This window comes from Leptonotus elevatus, chromosome 14, assembly GCF_054856555.1.
Source record: "Leptonotus elevatus isolate MCC_2025b chromosome 14, RoL_Lele_1.0, whole genome shotgun sequence".
Classification (NCBI taxonomy): Eukaryota; Metazoa; Chordata; class Actinopteri; order Syngnathiformes; family Syngnathidae; genus Leptonotus; species Leptonotus elevatus.
Genome location: NC_141252.1, coordinates 1,532,328 through 1,550,543, shown reverse-complemented (window position 1 = coordinate 1,550,543; position 18,216 = coordinate 1,532,328). Strand labels below are relative to the sequence as shown.

Below are 18,216 nucleotides of genomic sequence, written 5' to 3'. Positions count from 1 at the left end.
GCTGACGCCTGCGGCATGATGACATTGTTCTCCCTGTAATCCCAGTTAGGGCAGTGCTGTGCGCTGCTTTCCGACAGACTTTAACCCCCTTTTGCTATTTTTTTTAAGACATACTCAACATATTTCGATGGTGGATGGACAGAATAAGAGCACTAGTAATTGGTGGCGGAAAGCGTGCAAATAGCATACCTCATATAAATTAACCCCTAGAGGATCTTTTTGTGGCCCCTGCCAGCACTGCTCCACTTTAGAGCACCTCCCGCCTAATAGTGAAGAAGTGAAGGGCAGGCCTTGGAAGTGAGTGACCAGCAAGAAAAGTGATCAAATGATCAAAACGTTGGGTTAAATGAATGTGGGTGAGTTACCCACAAACCAACCCAAGGTCAAACTAACCCTAACCCACATATGTGGGTTGATTTGTGGGTTACTATTTTAATTTGACCCAAATTTAGGGCAAAATACCTCAAAAGTTGGGGCAGTTCATTTTGTACCCAATTGGGTTATTTCACTAACCCAAAAAGTTGGGTCAAATGAATAACCCATAAAACAACCCAAAAATTGGGTTGAATTGTGGGTAATTAATTTAATTTGATGCAACATTTGGGGCTAAATACCTAAAAAAAAAAATGGGTCAGTTGATTCAATGCGATTATTCAATTAACCCAAAAAGTTGAGTCGAATGAATAACCAACAAAACAACCCAAAAATTGATTTGATTTGTGGGTTATTAATTTAATTTAATCTTACGTTTGGGGTTAAATGCCTCAAAAAGTTGGGTCAGTTCATTTTTGACCCAATTTAATTGGTTTATTCAACTAACTCAAAGGGTTGGCTCAAGTGAATAGCCCACAAAACAACCTAAAAATTGGTTTGATTAGTGGGTTATTAATTTAATTCGACCCAACTTTTTGGTGTAAATACATCACAAAGTTGGGTTAAATGTTGGGTTATTTTGTGGGTTAATTATTTAGTTTGACCGAACTTTTGGGGTTAAATAACTAAAAAAGTTGGGTTGGTCCATTCTTGGGTTATTTCTGACCCAACTGTTTTTAGAGATGAGGAAAAGACCAAGCAATTGCTCAACTAGGAAAGTGATCAAACTTGTGATAGGCCTGAAAAAAAGAAGAAATGAGGACGCACGTGCTCGAAATGAAGAGACAAAACATGTGGCCAGCCTGGAAAGTGAGGACCCGAGGGCTCAGCCCCGTAGTGAGGAAACAAGAAACAAGTGATTAACAAGGATAGCAATGACAAGCCAAGAAAGTGAAGAATCGAGGAAGCAAGTGCTGGACGTGAAAAAAGGTGAAACCTTTGGCTGGCTGAAGTGAGAAAATGAGTAAGCGTGAGATCGACCAAGGTCATGAAGCAACAAGAAAACATGGTATGCAAGCCTGGAAAGTGTGGAAACAAGGGATCGACTCGGGAAGTGATCAAATGTGTGGTAGGTTTGGAAAGTAAGAAGGCAAGCTAGCAAGTGATTAACTAGGAAAGTAATGAAACATGTACAGTAACAAAGTGAGAAAACAAGTAAGGATGTAACGATTTCCAAACATCACGATACGATATTATCTTGATATGAACCTTATGATACGATAATTACCACGATATTGTCGGAAGGTTGGCGATAATACGGTGTATAAAAAAAAAGGAGTAAATTTATTTTTTTTTAAAGCACAATATTGTGTTTTTGTAAACAACAACAGTGACATACAGTAGAAATAGGCTCGGCCAGTCATTTTATTGTCATGTGCTCCAATTGGCTGAGCGGTGCAAAGTATCATGGTCCATCTACAGTACGAATACATTATAGTTCAAATAGTACTGGTAACATTAACCTCAATGTACATAATGACTGACAACGAATATTTGGAATGATAACTTAACTTAAACATAGGTGGCCAAAACATGCCTAATTAAAATTTTAACTGCACTAATTAACTACCAGAGCGTGCTGGAACTGCACAAATAGAAAAATTTGCATCCTTAGAAACAAGGAAGCGAGTGCCCGATAAGGAAAGTGATGAAACGTGCGGTAGGCCTGGAAGTGACGAGGAAGTGAGTGATCGACGAGCACAGGGATGAAAAGTATAGTAGACCAAGGAAGTGAGGAAACGAGACACTTGACTACTAATATTTTGAAATCGGAGAAGATTTTTTTTGGGGACCTCCTCCAAGCCTCCTTGTGCGATAAGAGGACATTTTTTCCCTTTCTACTAATTTGGTTTCTCATTCTCTGTTGATCCAACTGACCGGCCGGGGTGGCTGTTGCTATGGTTACCGCTCTGCCAGCACTGACAAGTACACAAGCGATTGCTGCGCTCTTTCCACTCTCTCTAATCTGCGCGCTCCACATTTATCCATGCGACAGCTGACGGATGCCGGTCATCTGGAGGCTTCACCAGAGCGGCGTGGGCGTCGAGTGGCGTGAAGAAGTGCGCCGTGTCAAAGCGTTCCACATTTCTCGTGATTTTCCGCTTGTTTCATGCACACGTGTATTGAACAGTCTCCGGGTAAGTATTTTAAGGGCAGAGTGGCATACCTGCGTCACAGAACTGAAAAGCAGATGTCGGAGAATCCTGGTCAACATCTGGAGCCATCAGTGTGGCTTTCTAATGACTTGGGAGAGTTCATCGTAGGGCCTCGCAAAACCTCAGCGGCACTGCAGAAAACTATAAACACATATGTTCAAAACAAACAAAAATGGACAAGAATACATTAGAAATGCAGCTCATAGCTATTGAGCTTTGCTTAAGGAAACAAAAGTATGACACTAATATTTGTGGCATTAAGCTGTTTTATCCTATTTTTGTCCATCTCAATAAATAGCATTTAACAGATTTGTTTTGATGAAATACAGCATCCAATAAATGATTGCTCAATTATTCATTATGTGTGAATGCTAGCTGACGGTTTCAACCCTGTGAGGTGTTATGCAATAAGCGCAAACAGTACGCGTCAGGTCTTTAAGATCGGCGTTGTCGAGCCATCTGGAAGCTGTGGCGGCAGACTAGCAGCTTTATAGCGCTTGCTATAAAAAAAAAAAAAAAAAGAGATGCTAATAGCTTCACTTGTGATTCTTGAAACGAGAATAAGGATTGCTTCTGATTTAATGAAACAAATGTGATCCGACGTTTACATACTGGCTAATATTAGTCAACAAACATTTTGTTGCCAGGAAAGTTTCAACGGGTTGACATGTTTTTTTCCCCAAATTGGTTCCAGGTTTTACAACAGATTTTTGTAATGCAAAAATACAACCAAAGGGCATTTCGTAAACTGTCAAAGCACATTATCAATTAATACATGTGCAGAATGATCAATATCACAAAAACTGATGTCATTTTCATACTCAGAAGTCCAAAATTAACCAGAAACCATTTCAACACTCTAAATGGTTAATTTTTTTGTTGGCAAGTTTAGCTTTCACCAGAGCCCAACAAAATCATTTTTAATATCTTAATGTAGCACTAAGGAAGTTTTCAACCTTAATTAAAAAAAAAAAAAATGCATAACTCTTCTGATGAATTATTGACTTAAAACTAGTTGAATGGTACCTTTGCCATGGCCTGAGGGGGTCTGTATCATTTTTACTGGCACGAAACAATTTTGAGGAGGATGGTAGGAACACTGTCACACAAAAAACTACAACTGTGCTGACTGCTTTATGGCAGACGTCACTTCCCCCTTTACCCATTCGTCACAAAGACGTAAGTCAATTTGAATGTCGAAAGCTAAAAAATGACGCAATGCGCTTGTCCTCATGAGAAACCTGGTCTTCCTTCTGGCATAACGTTACTGACTTTGTCGATATGGCGGCGCCATAATCAACGTGTTGCTTTAAAGCAAGGGTATGAAAAAGCATCAAGTAACAAGCTTTTCGGTCTGTTTTTTTTTTTAAGCCACATGCGCACTCCATTTTTAGGCCTGTGCTGCTCATATTCAGTCCAAAACAGAAAACTCTCTTACGTAAGGTGAATTATAACAATGGCCAACGTCTAAGATGGTCCAAATCTGTCATGACTCACACGAGCGCTGGCATCTGAGCGGCAGGAAGGACCGTCGGAAGACGTGGGAAGCCCTAATTACAGCGGGGGGGGGGGGCGTGAAGCATTCTCGGAACCACACCCACGCACGGAGTGTTGCCTCCAGCTCAAGTATGTGATATAGATTTTATTTTATTTTTTAAAGTGACGTTAAACGATGAGAGCTTTAAAGGGGACTTTATGGAAAATTGTCGTTTTAATGTTTTTGGTCACGGCTACCCACCCATCAGGTGAAATTAAACAACTAAGTAAATAGTTATCTGCCTATTTCTGAAATTGTGTATGAAAGTGAGCTATACATCATTTCCGCCCCACTATGACCTGACAGTAGTCAGGTTTCTATCCAATTGTTTAAAAAAAATTAAGCGAATTTACTGAAAATGCGCAAAACGGTCATGCGACTTATGGCCGTTTCTATCTGTTCTTCTTTTACGAATATTGAAAGGGGACTCCGCCGCTGTAGGTGGCGGTATGCACCATAGAGATGTGATCCACCAGTAATTTAAAAGAAGAAGAAAAAGACCAGGAAGTGACTGCGCCGTGCGATGACGTCGTATTTCCTTTTGTAATTCTTGATAAAACCGTAGCGTTTCTTTGCTGTTGTCCATCTAAAATAGCATTAATAATTGCTTCTTTAATTAATTCCAAAAAGATTTCTGTTTCGTCGTCCCCACAAACATACTTTACTGTATCGTCCGACATTGCTTTGTGACTACAAACGTACGTGTGACGTAATATCCGGTGTTACCAGCGTTTATTTGCAAAACCTGTTTCCATCGCCAAAATCCACCCCCTCTGAGCGCAAAAACTTTTCACCGAATTTTGGAATTTCTAGCGTTTCCATTCAGTTTTATTTTTGTATTACTTGAAATTTTGAATACAAATGGGTGGATGGAAACCCAACAGGTGGCGCTAGCTAACAAGATATTCCCGTCAATCTGAGTTTTTCAGCCAATGATCTGCTGGATGAAGTTTGTGAAAGAACCATAATCACGTCAAAGTCCAAAGGTAAGCAGAGCTGCAGTGGTAGTGCAGATGGCTTCTGACCATACATTTTAAAGTTTTAAACAATGATTTTGTTGTTGTTGTTGTTTGATTCTATGCACTCGTATCTTTTACGGTATAACCAATTTTCCGATTCAAATCCGTTTTCGTTGCCTGTAATCCTTGGGGTGTTTTCACAACACCATGAGAAAATGCAGAATAGAGTATTGCTACTTGAACATCTACAGTGTCTATTAGTTCCACAGAGAAAAACGTGAATTGGGGAATTTGTGAATAGGAGAGCACGACTATGCCGTCGGCTAAACTATTTGCTTTGTGATGTCCAGAGATGGGCATATTCACTTGTCTGGCCTCTCTCATGACTCCCCAGGGTGCCGCTTCAGTTTGGGGGTGGGTAACTTGTCAATAAGCAAAAGCTATCAGTGGTTACCTAGTAAACCTTTGTCCTCCCATGTATGCCTAGTGGGTGTTGGGAGTTAGGTTGGAGGATTATTTGTCAGTAAGTCTTCAATTCAATCCTCTGGGTCAAAATAATGAACCCCATCTCGGGTAAAAGCAAGCCAATCTGCTTTTAGATTGCTACCAAACAACAACACAGTTGCAAAATGGCTCCAACAAGGCCAAAGTGTGTTCATTTCTTTGAACCACACGCACACACACACACACACACACACACACACAACCTCCCCAAGAGGACCCCCACCCGCCTAATGGAGTCAGCTCTTATTACTGCAGGCTGCATGGAAGCGCTCCTTTTGTTTGGGCCCCAGTGAAAGCAGAACAGGTGTAGAGAAATGGAGCACAATGAAAGATATTCTTACAGCCGGCACAGTGGCGGAGTATTCCCTCCTCGGGGAAAGGAAGAAGAATAACACCAGATAAGAAGTTAGTTTGCCAGCAAAAGTTCAGTCAGCAATCTTCTAAACTGATTATACTATTTTTTGTTTTGTTTTGTTTTTTTTGCTAGCTATACCGCTGCTGACTATTCTGGCTGCTGTTTGTATCTATTTATTTGTGTATAATTGACATTCCAAAGCAGATAATCAATACAGTTTTTTTTCTATATTTCATATCTACATCTGTAGGCTACAGTGTATTAATTGAATGTGAATATATTTTTTTTTACTTCTACATACAATGCTGTTGACTTGTCTTGCTGCCATTCACATCCCCACTCACATAATGTATTTCCACTTCTGGGTTCGCAGTTAGCTCGTCAGTAGCACCTTGACTTATTAATGTTAAGACATTAGCTTGCCAAAAATGTGCTTCTCTCATTGCATTTCTGACAACTTCAAATGTTTCCTAGCAAAAAGGGAAAAATGTCAGCTTAATCATTTTCTACTTAGAAAAAAAAGGCAGCTAACTCTTATCCTAGCTTAACAGCTAACTCTTATCATAGCTTAGCATAGCAGCTAACTCTTATCCTATCTTGGGGGGGGGAAAGGAAGCTATAACACTTACCAAACAACCTAAACAGTGGCCTATGGTTAAATGCAACAGGAATTAACCCTGGTTATTAATATTGAGTCTTGAAAGTTAATACATTTGTTTGTTTGCCTCGTTTAAGCAAGATAGGGATACTCACTCCAACTACTCCATGTGACCGCACACACGCACTCGAAGTTGTGGGAGGGAATATGTGGATTGCTTCACTAACTGTACTTTTGTTGATAGAATATTGTTTCTACCACGTACTGTATGGTTTGAACACTTCTCTAGCTTGCAAAAAAAAAAGAAAAAAAGAGCTTAAGTAGATAAACATTAAAAGCTGTCCAATTTTGGGGTACTTGGATTTACTTAAGAGGTGCTTCAGCAGCCCCCAAAATAGGCTAGGCACGCTTATTTCCCTGCTCAGCACTAGAGCAAAATTATCAGGCCATTTTGGATAATGAAAAAACCTCCATTAGTCTATTAATTTCAGCGCAGATTCCCTGCGGGGGTTGCATTGCACAGACATGAAGAGCGACACGGCACGTGTGAAGCCTACGCCTGCTCACGTTTCTCTCTCTTGCGATCCAGGCTGCCCACACTTTTACTGTGTGCTCTTCAGAAAAAAAAAATGGTTTGCTCGGCCTGCAGGTTACTTGTTGTTCCAGCTGTTTCCAGTGTCAAAAGTGGTGCCAGATCCAAATCCACGTTACGATGGACATTCAAAAACAGGAAAGAAACATTTCCTCTCGTTCTTCCTACAAAGTAGGCGCTGCATGATTATGGCCAAAATTTGTTCACGCTTATTAATCCTGACACATGTCATGTGCTCATTAAAAAAAATCATTGTTTGCTTCATTTACATACATGCAAAGCAATGTACAATTGCATTAATTAGCACATCGCAAAATTCTTACAAAATGGTTGAAAATGTGTTTGGCACCCTCTGGTGGTAGATACGATTAAGTGATTTTAGTGCTGCATTCATTCAGTTATCAATCCAGGGGACAAAATGAAATCAATCTGGAATTATGAGTAGTCATCAATTTTTTGTCTACGATTTATATGCAATTGCCGATCGAACAGTAGGAAACTTCTATTAGTGCCCAGAATTGAATGTTAGGTGGATTGTGGATCTTAAAATGCTAATGTAAAAAATAAAAACAATTATGCATGCTCCACCAATGTATCAATCTTCCCTTCAGTCTGGAGTGAGGCTGCAGTTATGCGCACTTTCTAGATTTAGTATGTAATTAGTATATACCCCTCACATTTCTGCAGATATACCTGAACATCCAACAATGACTTGGGGCCATTTCTTGCCTACTCCTACTGAAATTAAGTGTAAAAGACCACATACTTTTGTAATGCTGTTTATTAAACTATAATGGAGAAAGAAAAGTACATAAAAAAATTGAGTATCAATCTTTTGTGTTCAATGTATACAACTTATTTTACATAATTATGTCACACAGTATGTGGCAACCATGATCATTTGCATTGGTGTAAAAAAAGGTCATATTACAAAAGTTAATCCTGTAAAAAAAACCAATCCATGTTAAAAGTTAAACGTATTTAAATTAATCCTGTAAAAAAAGACATGTTAAAATGAAGTTAATCTTAATAATCTAATTAGAATAAAGTAAAATCCTTGTCATCCTTAATAAATGGCTAGATGTATGATATATGCATGATCCGGAATGGCGCTTCTGATGTTGCTGTGATGAAGTCACATCAGCCTGACGTCCATCAGCGTGAAGTCACCATCCACTTTCACATGCGTGATTGTCGTGATTTCGGCTCGGTAAGTGAAGCTCGCTATTTGGATGCCGTTGACAACCACGTTGAAAGCGTCAGCGCCACTTTGGATGATTACCTGGACAATAAAGACCGCAAGATGGTGGCTGAGGGATCTTTCAACAAGTAAACTTAACACTTTCAGGTGACAATTGTTTTGGTCTTAAATAAAGCTAACATTATTTTGGAACGTTGAGGATTTTGAACCCCACACCTGTGCAGCTGACTAGTCTACGCGCTTGCCACCAATAAACATTTGATAGTTGTAATGGCAATGTTAACCTCAAGGTAGACGTCGGCTTGAAAGGAGAAGGTTTGCAGCAGGTGCTCCTCAATTCCCCAGGCGTAAGACAGGTAGGCCTTCCGCACAATCTTGGAAATTTTTCCAGAGGTGAACTGAGGGTTCAGGCGCAGTGGGATGTCGCCGTCGCTGCCCAACAAGTCGATGTGAAAACTGCAAGACAAAAGCGCAAACATGTTATCAGGGTTAACAGCCTCCATTTGTGGAACATGTGGCCTCGTACCTAGTTGGGCTCTCATTGACTCGTCCTCTGACGGAGATGTTGCGGCCCACGCTCAGACCTCCAACCAGCTCCCCGATGAAAGCAGTCTGCAACAAGAGAATGTCATTTGTTGACCGTTTGTCCCATGATGACTGAGCAATTTTCACTGAAGCGGCTGTTTTACTGATTTTGACATATTTTGCATATGAGTCTCTTCTTTCATTAAGGAAAAAAAGTAGATTTCTATCGGTTTCTGTTTTGCAGCAAATAGCATTAGAATATAGCTAAGTTTCATTTTTCTTCACAAATCTGTTTAAAACACTGGGGAAAAAAAGCCTTTTTGCAACATGGCCCTGGTTGATATCTTATAATCTGATGCTAGCTGCGGTTGTTTTTGTAATAATTACCACTGCATTCTCTTCAGTTCAGAGGCTGCATCAAAGCCTTCTGTATGCTCTAGCATAAAAAACGTATAAATGTGTTTTTGGGACCATGTTAATATTTAAAATAGACCGTATTTATACGTTATTGGGAGGAAATTAGTTAATTGCATGACTTCAGTAGTTAACTCACGATTAATCGCAAATTTTACATCTGTTTTAAAAGTGCAATAAAAAAAAATCATACTCTTTACATAAACCTTTTTTGGCTTTGATACAGTAATTTAATAAAAACTCAAAATTTAGCTCAAATTAAATATTGATTTGTGTTGCATTTTTCTGCCACTAGATGAAATGCTAAACTCACCCCTTGAGGTTTCATATCGAGTGTGCGCCAGCATATGATGGGAGCAGTTGTTATGATGGGAATGAGACCAATTGAATTCGACTCATCGGCCTTGTCGACAGGGACCTTTTGTTTTTTCATTGAAAGGCAAAAAGACAAGTTAGCATCGTCATGGCGTCATGCCATTTTCGGTCAGTGACCACTCACAGCCTCGAGCTTTCCACAAGCGGCCATCTTCTTGACGATCCCCATCACCAGTTGTTCTTTGAAGTTCAACACAACAGAGATGTTCCTTGGCTTCTTCACCGGAAACCAACAGAGTTTGACTTCATTATGTTAGCATCAGCTAGCGCTAAGTGTCATCGTTGAATGTTGAATGGGGACAACGTAATTGGCTTTTCTGGGTTAGTTGGCACTTGGGTTTCTTCCCACCAATGCTGGTAGCACGGTGGCGCTTACCTTTCCTTTCTCAACTGGCACAAACACTTCGCTGGTGCCCCACTCCAAGAAATCTTGTGAGGATACGCCATCTAGAGCCAGCTGGCTGTTTTTATTTCTGTTTACAATCACCAGAGGCACCAGGATAGAGATGACGAGAAGGATAGTCACAAGGAAACCTATTAGGACAGCCACATGCCGAGTCTGCAGTCCCCCCTCCGGCTTAGGAATAAAATAATCATCTCTGTCCTGAGAAGAGAAAAGTAAGTGGTTTACGTTTCAAGGATTTTTGTTTTCATGTGGAATCAAATTTAACTCAGTGTCATGCTTGGATAGCGATTTTCAAAGTGTGGTGCGTGGGCTCCCTCTAATGGTACAGTAAGAAAGGATGTTCTCAATGAATACAATTATACTGTACTGTAATTGTTAAATCACAACTTTTTTCCCCACCAATATGTTTTATGCACCCACACTAATCTAAACACGGTATTCTGGTTAATATTGTGTTTATGGAATATGATTATGCAACAAAATCCGCAGCTTTTATTTTCTAGTTTACGGGGCGGCCATTTTGCCACATGCTGTTTGACTGAAATTGACGTCAAAGTGCTTATTTTAAGTCAACAGCAAGTGACAAAATGGCTGCCCCCGCGATGGATAAAAGCAGGTGTATTTTTCTAATTTATATACCAGAAACACAATCTGAATTTTTTTTACTTCCCCTTTAGGGCTTTTAAAACAAAACTCATTCCTCCGTTACTGTAGCATCAATAGACAGTATTCGTTTTTATAGATGCTATATACTATATATATATACGCTTTTACAAGACAAATTCAAGTCTCATATATGTCAGAATCAACATACGTAACTCACAAACAAATATTGGCCGAGTTAATAGCAAAAACTCTCACATGCATGAATGCAAAAATTACGTCATTTTTTGCAGATGGATTACACAACAGTTTGATAGCTTACCAGATATTTCTGAGAATTACTTGGCATTTTCCAAGTCAACAGTAAGCAATCGGGTGTGTGTGATTCTGAAGCTCGACTTCCACGTACCTTTCGCCCTTTCGCTCAAGCGTTCGACCGGTGGCGAGTTTGCGTCGTTTATCGTTTGTTTTGTGACGCACTTCACGTTGCTTTCGAAGTGCGCAAAGTACGAAGTGTGACATGTTAAAATATGAAAGGTGGTGCAGAGCTTTGATTGGTTTATTGATTGACTGATTGAACGACCGCTTCCGCGGCAACGAGGCAGTGCGTTGGCTGACGGCAAATTAAGGTGCAATGGACAATTAAACATCACGAAGTGTAGCTGAGACGAACAGCCAGAGTGCCATGATGACGTCACGTCCAGCACACGACACACATTGTAATAAACAACTTTTTTTTTGTGTAAGGTTGAAATTCCCCCTACCCAACAATTTACCACAACTATACTTACCACAAATAATTATGAAAGTGCAGACAGAAAAGCAACACACTCACGTGGCAATATTTCACACTATATGTGCTTTAAATGTAATAACTCAAAGGTGCGCCTAGTTAATTCTTGACATTGCACACATGATTATTATTCCCACTTGAATGTCATTAGTCTTGTGAGCAGAGTGGCTATGGCTCCCTGTGCTCAGCGCTATACCTCGAGGGTGCAGTTTAAACAATGATCCATTAAAATGCATTTTTTGGGGGGTGGGGGTGGGGGGGGGTCACCTCGAAGGAAGGGCACAGATGGACCTGAATACATAAACAAGAGTTCACGTGACGATGTTGCAGAAGATAATTTAAAAGTCAAGAGTAACTTAAGAGCTACAAGGTGACTACAACTTTACAAAAAAAAAAGTCTGTATAAGGTTGCTCAATTTTACAATAAACGTATTTAATGTGCATCAAGCATAATTAATATTCTTCTACATGAGTTACTGATTAGGTGAGCAGGCAGTGTTTTTCCTCACAATTTTTGAACAAGGAAACACTGACCTTCTGCAATCAGCGGGATAATTCAATTTTGTCACTTTTAAATCAAACAAATAATATTAATAAAATAATGGAGTAAAGCTTAATTCTGGTCATCAGTGTAACAGTGTCAAGCTCCCATTTCTAAGATTGTGGCGCCCATGAAACCAAGCTTGGTGCAAAAAAAAAAAATCATCTACATATCGTCTGCATGTTAGTGTCAGTAAATATTATTTAACATCTTTCATGAAATATTGATAGATTTGACTGATGTTTGTTTGCACTTAGACCACTAAGCTTAGACACATTTTAACATTTGAGTGTATGCATAATAATGCATTTAAAATCAAATTACAACTGCAGTTTTAATGAGGTACTAAACTGTAAGTGCGCTGTAGAGCAATGGTGCGTTCATGTCATTCAGGAAAAACGAGTGAAAAGTTCGCGCGCTCCAAATGAAAATAGTTGTGTGATAACGCTGATTGATTGTCATTCGGAGTGTAACAAAACCCTTTGGTTTGGTTTATTATGTGCACCTTTGATCTTATCGCTCTCTGATCAGCGTCTTTTATCGATCGTAGTGTGTCGACCTGGCGCTTTTGAACTGACAGTAAACGACTCCGATATGACGAACGAGACACGACCACCAATAATGGCGAATTAAAGCTTGTAAACGTCCAAGGTTTTCTACTTCAAGGTTTTCAACGTGTCATTTTCAAGTTAATGAACCCAATCTGATCCAAACATGATCAAACGAATTGGGCGGATTTGTCCGCAAACGCACCATTACGGTTGTCAATTCCTGGCTAGCTTAGCGGGCAAGAGCGCCACCATGTTTCCTTCGAGTCCTCGTCCAAAACACCCCTCGCCGATATGCTATCTCCTGCTAACGGTGTGCCTTGCGTCCTTGTCGGTTACCGTGGCCAAGCAGGAGAGCCTCCGGGAAGTCACCGACGGCAACTGGGAGGACATCCTGACCGGAGAGTGGATGATTGAATTGTCAGTAGCTTAGCTAAGTCAGTCAGCTAGCCACATGGAGCGGACATCGGAGGGCATTTCCCCAGTCTAGCTTTTTGTCATTTGCGGGCGTAATTGTTCATTTAAGCTACTTCACTTGTCACTCCTAACGTAACGTAACGTCACGGTACAGTGTTTGGTAGTTGTCTTGTTAGGTTACGTTAACTTCGCCAACTAGCCGGCTAATCACATGCACAAGCTAGCAGTATACTGTACCTCAGTTTTGAGGTTCGGGTTTCGAATCCCTACGCTGGTTTTACACGCTTTGGAAGTATTTGTCTGCATGTCATTAACAGTAGATGAAACTGTTGTTATTAAATGTTCAGTCATTAGCTGTCACGCTTTTAAAAAGCACAGTTCCCCATTTTGCTACCCGTTTTAGAGCAATTGAAGACCCAAGTATTCTGTGATAATGCATGCACCGAATTTAAGAATAAATGATCTTCTCTAAGCAACAAAAAAAAAAGTTTATTTGCACCTTTTTCTGTTGTTTAGTAATTCATTAACCAAAAACATTGCTTTCTGACCAAAAAGTGCAGGAAAAAAGCTTTTCACGGAAAGAAACGTCAAGGAGCACAGTGACTAATGTGCCGTGAGCAATTATTTTTGCATGGTGCTCATCATTCACTCCATGGCCTGGGTCACCTTTTTCCCTCGCGACACACACAAACTTTCTACCCCAGACACAAAAGTTGTTGGTACATGTCCATGTTATGACCATAATTGGGGATAGAAATTTGAGGGGGGAAATTCATTTGAAGGCACAATTGTTCTTGTAAGTTGTCTTGTTAAGCAATGTTAGCCGTGCTACCTTTACGGCTAATAATATACACAACGTAGCAGTCTATTTTTACTCGTGGAGTAATGGTTAGCATGTCTGCCTCTCTTTCCTGAGGTTTAGCTATCGACACTTAAACTATTTTTCGCGCCCCCGCAGCTATGCGCCCTGGTGTCCGGCCTGCCAGCAGCTCCAATCGGTGTGGAAGGAGTTCGCTGACTGGGGCGAGGACATGGGGGTCAACATTGCCAAGGTGGATGTGACCGAGCAACCAGGTAGGGAGCACTCTCAAAAAGTACTTGGTGGTTTCATTTTCGCGTTTTCATGAGTCTTATCTTTCTGTCCTCCTCATTTGAAAGGGCTTAGTGGGAGATTCATCATTACGTCGCTTCCGACTATTTACCAGTAAGTTCTCTTGTGGTGTTTGACTACAATCTGTGTCTTTATGCTTCAAGGAGTCTTGTTATGCAGTTTTTTTTCTCACAATTTAAAACCGTTCCAAGGTGTTTTCATAGTGGTGTAGTTTTACATTAAAAAGTACATTTTCCATAACATTTCATGTTTTATTGGGTTACTAGTACTACCATACTGAACTATGAATAAAAAAAAGTCAACGAGCAAACAAATGCTTATTGGAGCGTATGTAAATGTGCATTACAGTTGCAAAGACGGCGTTTTCCGAAAGTACCAGGGCGCGCGCACCAAGGACGAGTTCCTCAGTTTCGTGGACGAGAAGAAGTGGAGTGCAGTGGAGCCGGTCTCCTCCTGGTTCGCGCCCTCGTCTTTTCTGTGAGTTGCAACATTGACTGTCTTTCCTCTATAATTTTGCTGTTTTAAAAATAACGTCTCCTCCTTTAACATGATGTCTTCTTGTTTGTGTCATCTTTTGCAGAATGAACTCCATGTCTGCTCTCTTCAAGCTCTCCATGTTCATCCGGGCAAGTATTGTACATGCGTGTTAAGCTCTTGACAAGTGATTTTGAGAACACAATAGGACAATAGAGGAAGAAAGTAGAATCTTAAAACTAGATGATTATTAGAGGCCGGATGTTCTTGAGACTTTTGTGGGTCTTCCCATGGTAGCCTTGCATACCAAATGTCATGATGCCAAGTGAAATTGCCTTGCGGGGCAGAAGTTTCAATAAATATGCTTAAGATCTCGCCTGGTAGAGCCGAGTCATTAGCGTTCCTTTTATACAATTATTCATCAAGCTTCACCGCCATGTTCCATACACAGACAGAGCCCAAAACTCGAATCCTTTGTAATTTATCCTCGCCCATCTATCTCATAAAATTGGTTCAAATTTTATAGCAGTCGTTCCAAAAAATCTAGAGAAGTTGTCCTTGAAGGAGCTGTGAAAATGGGCAAAATGGTCCAAACAGGCCACTTGAAACCAAAATGGTGGACTTCCTCTTGTTATTCCGGACATGGCTTCTTGAGTTTTTTTGTGGGTCTTCTCACTATAAACATATCTACTAAAGCTTATGTTGCCAAGTGAAACTGACTTTGGCGGCTGGGGGGAAAAAATCGACAGGATGACATTACTGTGTCAAAATGTTTGCTTCCTGTATCTTTTTGAGAGTGGCTTCTTGAGATTTTTTTTGTGGGTCTACTCATGATTGACAGGCATAGCAAATTTCATACTGCTCATACATGAAAGCATATGCTAACATGGTACTATTGATTTTCTTCCAGCGTTGCCATAACTACATGACAGAGCAACTGGGCATTCCCGTGTGGGGCTCGTATGTCATCTTCGGGCTGGCCACGCTCTTCTCTGGCCTCGCTCTGGGACTGGTAAGCAAAAACGGGATTTTTTCTCTCTCAATTGTTTCTTTTGTAAAGTAGCATACACAATATTTGGTATTGTTTGTTTTTCAGCTGCTGGTGTTCATCGCGGACTTCGTCTTCCCGTCGCGCCGATTCTCGCCGGACTACTATCAGAGTAAGCTTTCATCTTTTCATCCTCATTATAGAGCAGAATATACTCTCATGAAAGCTTGATAAATATTTTATTAACTAGTTGAATTTCTTTTGTAAAGACCAGATATTTGTAAACTCATTATGAGGTTGCCCTGATTGCAAAGTGGTGCTAAAAATGTTTTAAAAATCAACACGTTACTTTATTACATTTAAGCACATGCCATGTTATCAAAACAATAGACTGAAATGCGAGATGTAAATTACATTTTGCATCTTAGAACTTTACATTCAAATAACTGAGGAAGTAGTAAACACTTGTCCTTTATACATCCCCTTTGAAGGGGTAGTCTACCCCCCAAAAAATCCCTTGACAATAACGTGTTCTATGCAGCCAGTACAATATTCTGTTAATATTGCATTAGTGGAATATGAGTTAAGTAGTAAAATCCAGCAGTTTTTATCAATATCAGATATTTTGCTACTTGCTGTCAAGTGAAAATGATGTCAGTTGCTCAGGTGTCACAGCAGGGCTTCAGAAAACAAAGAGTTGTGATTGGTCGTTGCCTGAGTGCTGAGCAACTGTGATGTCATCTTCAGTCGACAGCAAGTGGCAAAATGGCCGCCCCTGAGATAAAGAAAAATACATAACTCATATTCCATAAATGTAATATTAATCAGAATGTCATGTTTAGACTACTGAGATCTCAGTTGGTTTATATATTTCTTCTTGTCTCCTCTTTTTTTATCACAAAAAAAACAGCATTTTAATCTTTTTTTTATTTCCATTGTAACTTTGTCATATATGTAAAACCGTATCCCAATTTAAACCCTACTTGTTTCAAAACGGCACCGACCTTGACTCTGGCCGCCGGCTAAGGTAACAAACGTTTTTTCCCGTAGCTGTCAAGTAGCGAGAAGTATCGCGACTCGGTCGGTCTTTAAAGCGCAGCGTGAATGCAAAGCTTCATTACTGTTGCTAACGCGCAGAGAAACAAACGGCGGACCAGGCCTGGCTCCTCCAACAGCAGCAGGAGGAGGAGGAGCATGAGGCCGATGGCGAGGAGGATGACGACGAAGAGGAGGAAGAGGAGGAGGAAGACGACGAGACGTGGAGGACGCGGCGGCCCCGTAGGGCCTCCCCCGAGGGCCGGCCCGAACCCAAAGGACAGGCCGCGAGGAAGAGAGCAGTGGCCAGACGTACCGAGGAAGATGAGGATGAAGAGGAGGAGGACACCTAGAGGGGCGGGGCAGAGTGTCATGTCATCTCTTGTGGAGTGGGAGGAACCTCACGCTTCTAACAACGTTTACAACGCGCCTCTTCCTCCTTCCCCCCCCCCCCCTCCTCCTCTTCCTCTTTGGGCGCCATGGCGGCTCCACCCGGGAACAAAACTTGAGCGTTGGGAGGTTTGTGGAGCTGTTGGAAGTTTGCGGTGTTCTTTTTAAGCTATGCATCCTTTCTTTTTTTTCTTTTTAAATAAAGTTTTCATTTTATGTATATAGATGTCATATGTCCCTGTAACAGTGTTTGATGGCCCATGAGTGCAGTGTTTCCCAACCTAACCAAAGTTAGGAATGCGAAATTCCGGGAAATGTTTTAAGTTGGAAGCTTTCCATGGAAAGTATCAGGAATTTATAGAACTATTTGGGAATAAACAAGGAATTTTCAAAATTGAATATAGTCTCTGAATCTTACTCAAATGTATTGTAAATTTGACACCACAGAGAAGAGTTAAAACAATTTTTAAAAAAAACAGCCGAATTTGAAGGCTTCAGAATTGTGAAAAATCACATTATTGTCTCCACTTTCAAACCACCTTGGTTGTGTCAGCTGAAAAACACGATGAAACAAAACTTTATCGTCATCATTAAATTATCCTCAATTCCCAATTAGTTCACGTAATTCCCATGGAATGTTTTCCATTTGGAATATTTCCAAAACTTCCCATATTAAATTCCCATGGAAATTTACAAGATTTTCCGCACCTTTGCATCCCTACCCAAGGGCACTTATTTTATAATGGAAAACTCGCGGGACACCAGACAAAAATGTCACCACAAAGATGTAATACTGAAATAATGATGATGTTGCAATTAAGAAATTTGCTAGCAACAGGTGTGTACACAGGTTAATAGTCCCTTATGAAATCAATTGGACGAACATTTAATTGTTCTGTCGTTGTAATTATTGAATAGATAGGTGAACAATGAAACATGGTTTGTAGTAAATCTTCGGGCCATTTCAGTGAAATTAGAATTTGCCACAGTGCACCTGATGACACTACTATGTTGCAGCACAGTAGTTGGGAATCACTGCATTAGTGCGCGAGAGAAGTGGCGCTAATGTGCTGAGCTGCACTCTGTTTACACACACAATGTAGCATTAGGATCAGAGCCAATGTCACTCCAGATTTACAATCCACTCTACTGTAAACATTTCAAAATTTTCTACAGTGCAACACAAAACATGCACATGTCTATTTTCCCCATAGAAACTGTAAAGCCAAGTTAGCATTGATATCAATGTTAGCGGTAGCCTATTCTTAAAGTAAAATAAAGCAAAAAATACTGTACCCTCTTTGCCTCTGGTCGTTATCCGT

General features: G+C 40.4%; 2 protein-coding genes across 4 annotated transcripts; one reads left to right on the top strand and one right to left on the bottom strand.

The window, feature by feature from the left end:
- Positions 1–7,836: 7,836 nt before the first annotated feature.
- LOC147162486 (galectin-6-like) lies at positions 7,837–12,999 on the bottom strand. 3 transcript variants are annotated; one of them, XM_086094419.1, is made up of 7 exons: positions 12,685–12,999; positions 9,965–10,192; positions 9,713–9,805; positions 9,527–9,631; positions 8,801–8,886; positions 8,559–8,730; positions 7,837–8,355 (listed from the first exon to the last, which is right to left on the bottom strand). In XM_086094419.1, exons 1-7 carry the CDS (start codon positions 12,685–12,687, stop codon positions 8,209–8,211), a joined length of 834 nt encoding a protein of 277 aa, XP_085950545.1. In that variant the 5' UTR covers positions 12,688–12,999; the 3' UTR covers positions 7,837–8,208. The 3 variants fall into 3 exon arrangements, with proteins under 3 accessions (XP_085950545.1, XP_085950543.1, XP_085950544.1); XM_086094417.1 differs by lacking the exon at positions 12,685–12,999 and adding an exon at positions 10,920–11,015; XM_086094418.1 differs by lacking the exon at positions 12,685–12,999 and adding an exon at positions 10,920–11,015 and having other exon boundaries at positions 9,713–9,802.
- tmx1 (thioredoxin-related transmembrane protein 1) lies at positions 12,679–18,189 on the top strand. The gene is made up of 8 exons (XM_086094416.1): positions 12,679–12,899; positions 13,855–13,970; positions 14,055–14,100; positions 14,356–14,484; positions 14,588–14,633; positions 15,392–15,493; positions 15,578–15,641; positions 16,607–18,189. The coding sequence occupies exons 1-8, from the start codon at positions 12,733–12,735 to the stop codon at positions 16,855–16,857; spliced, it is 921 nt and encodes a 306-aa protein (XP_085950542.1). The 5' UTR covers positions 12,679–12,732; the 3' UTR covers positions 16,858–18,189.
- The last annotated feature ends 27 nt before the right edge of the window (positions 18,190–18,216 follow it).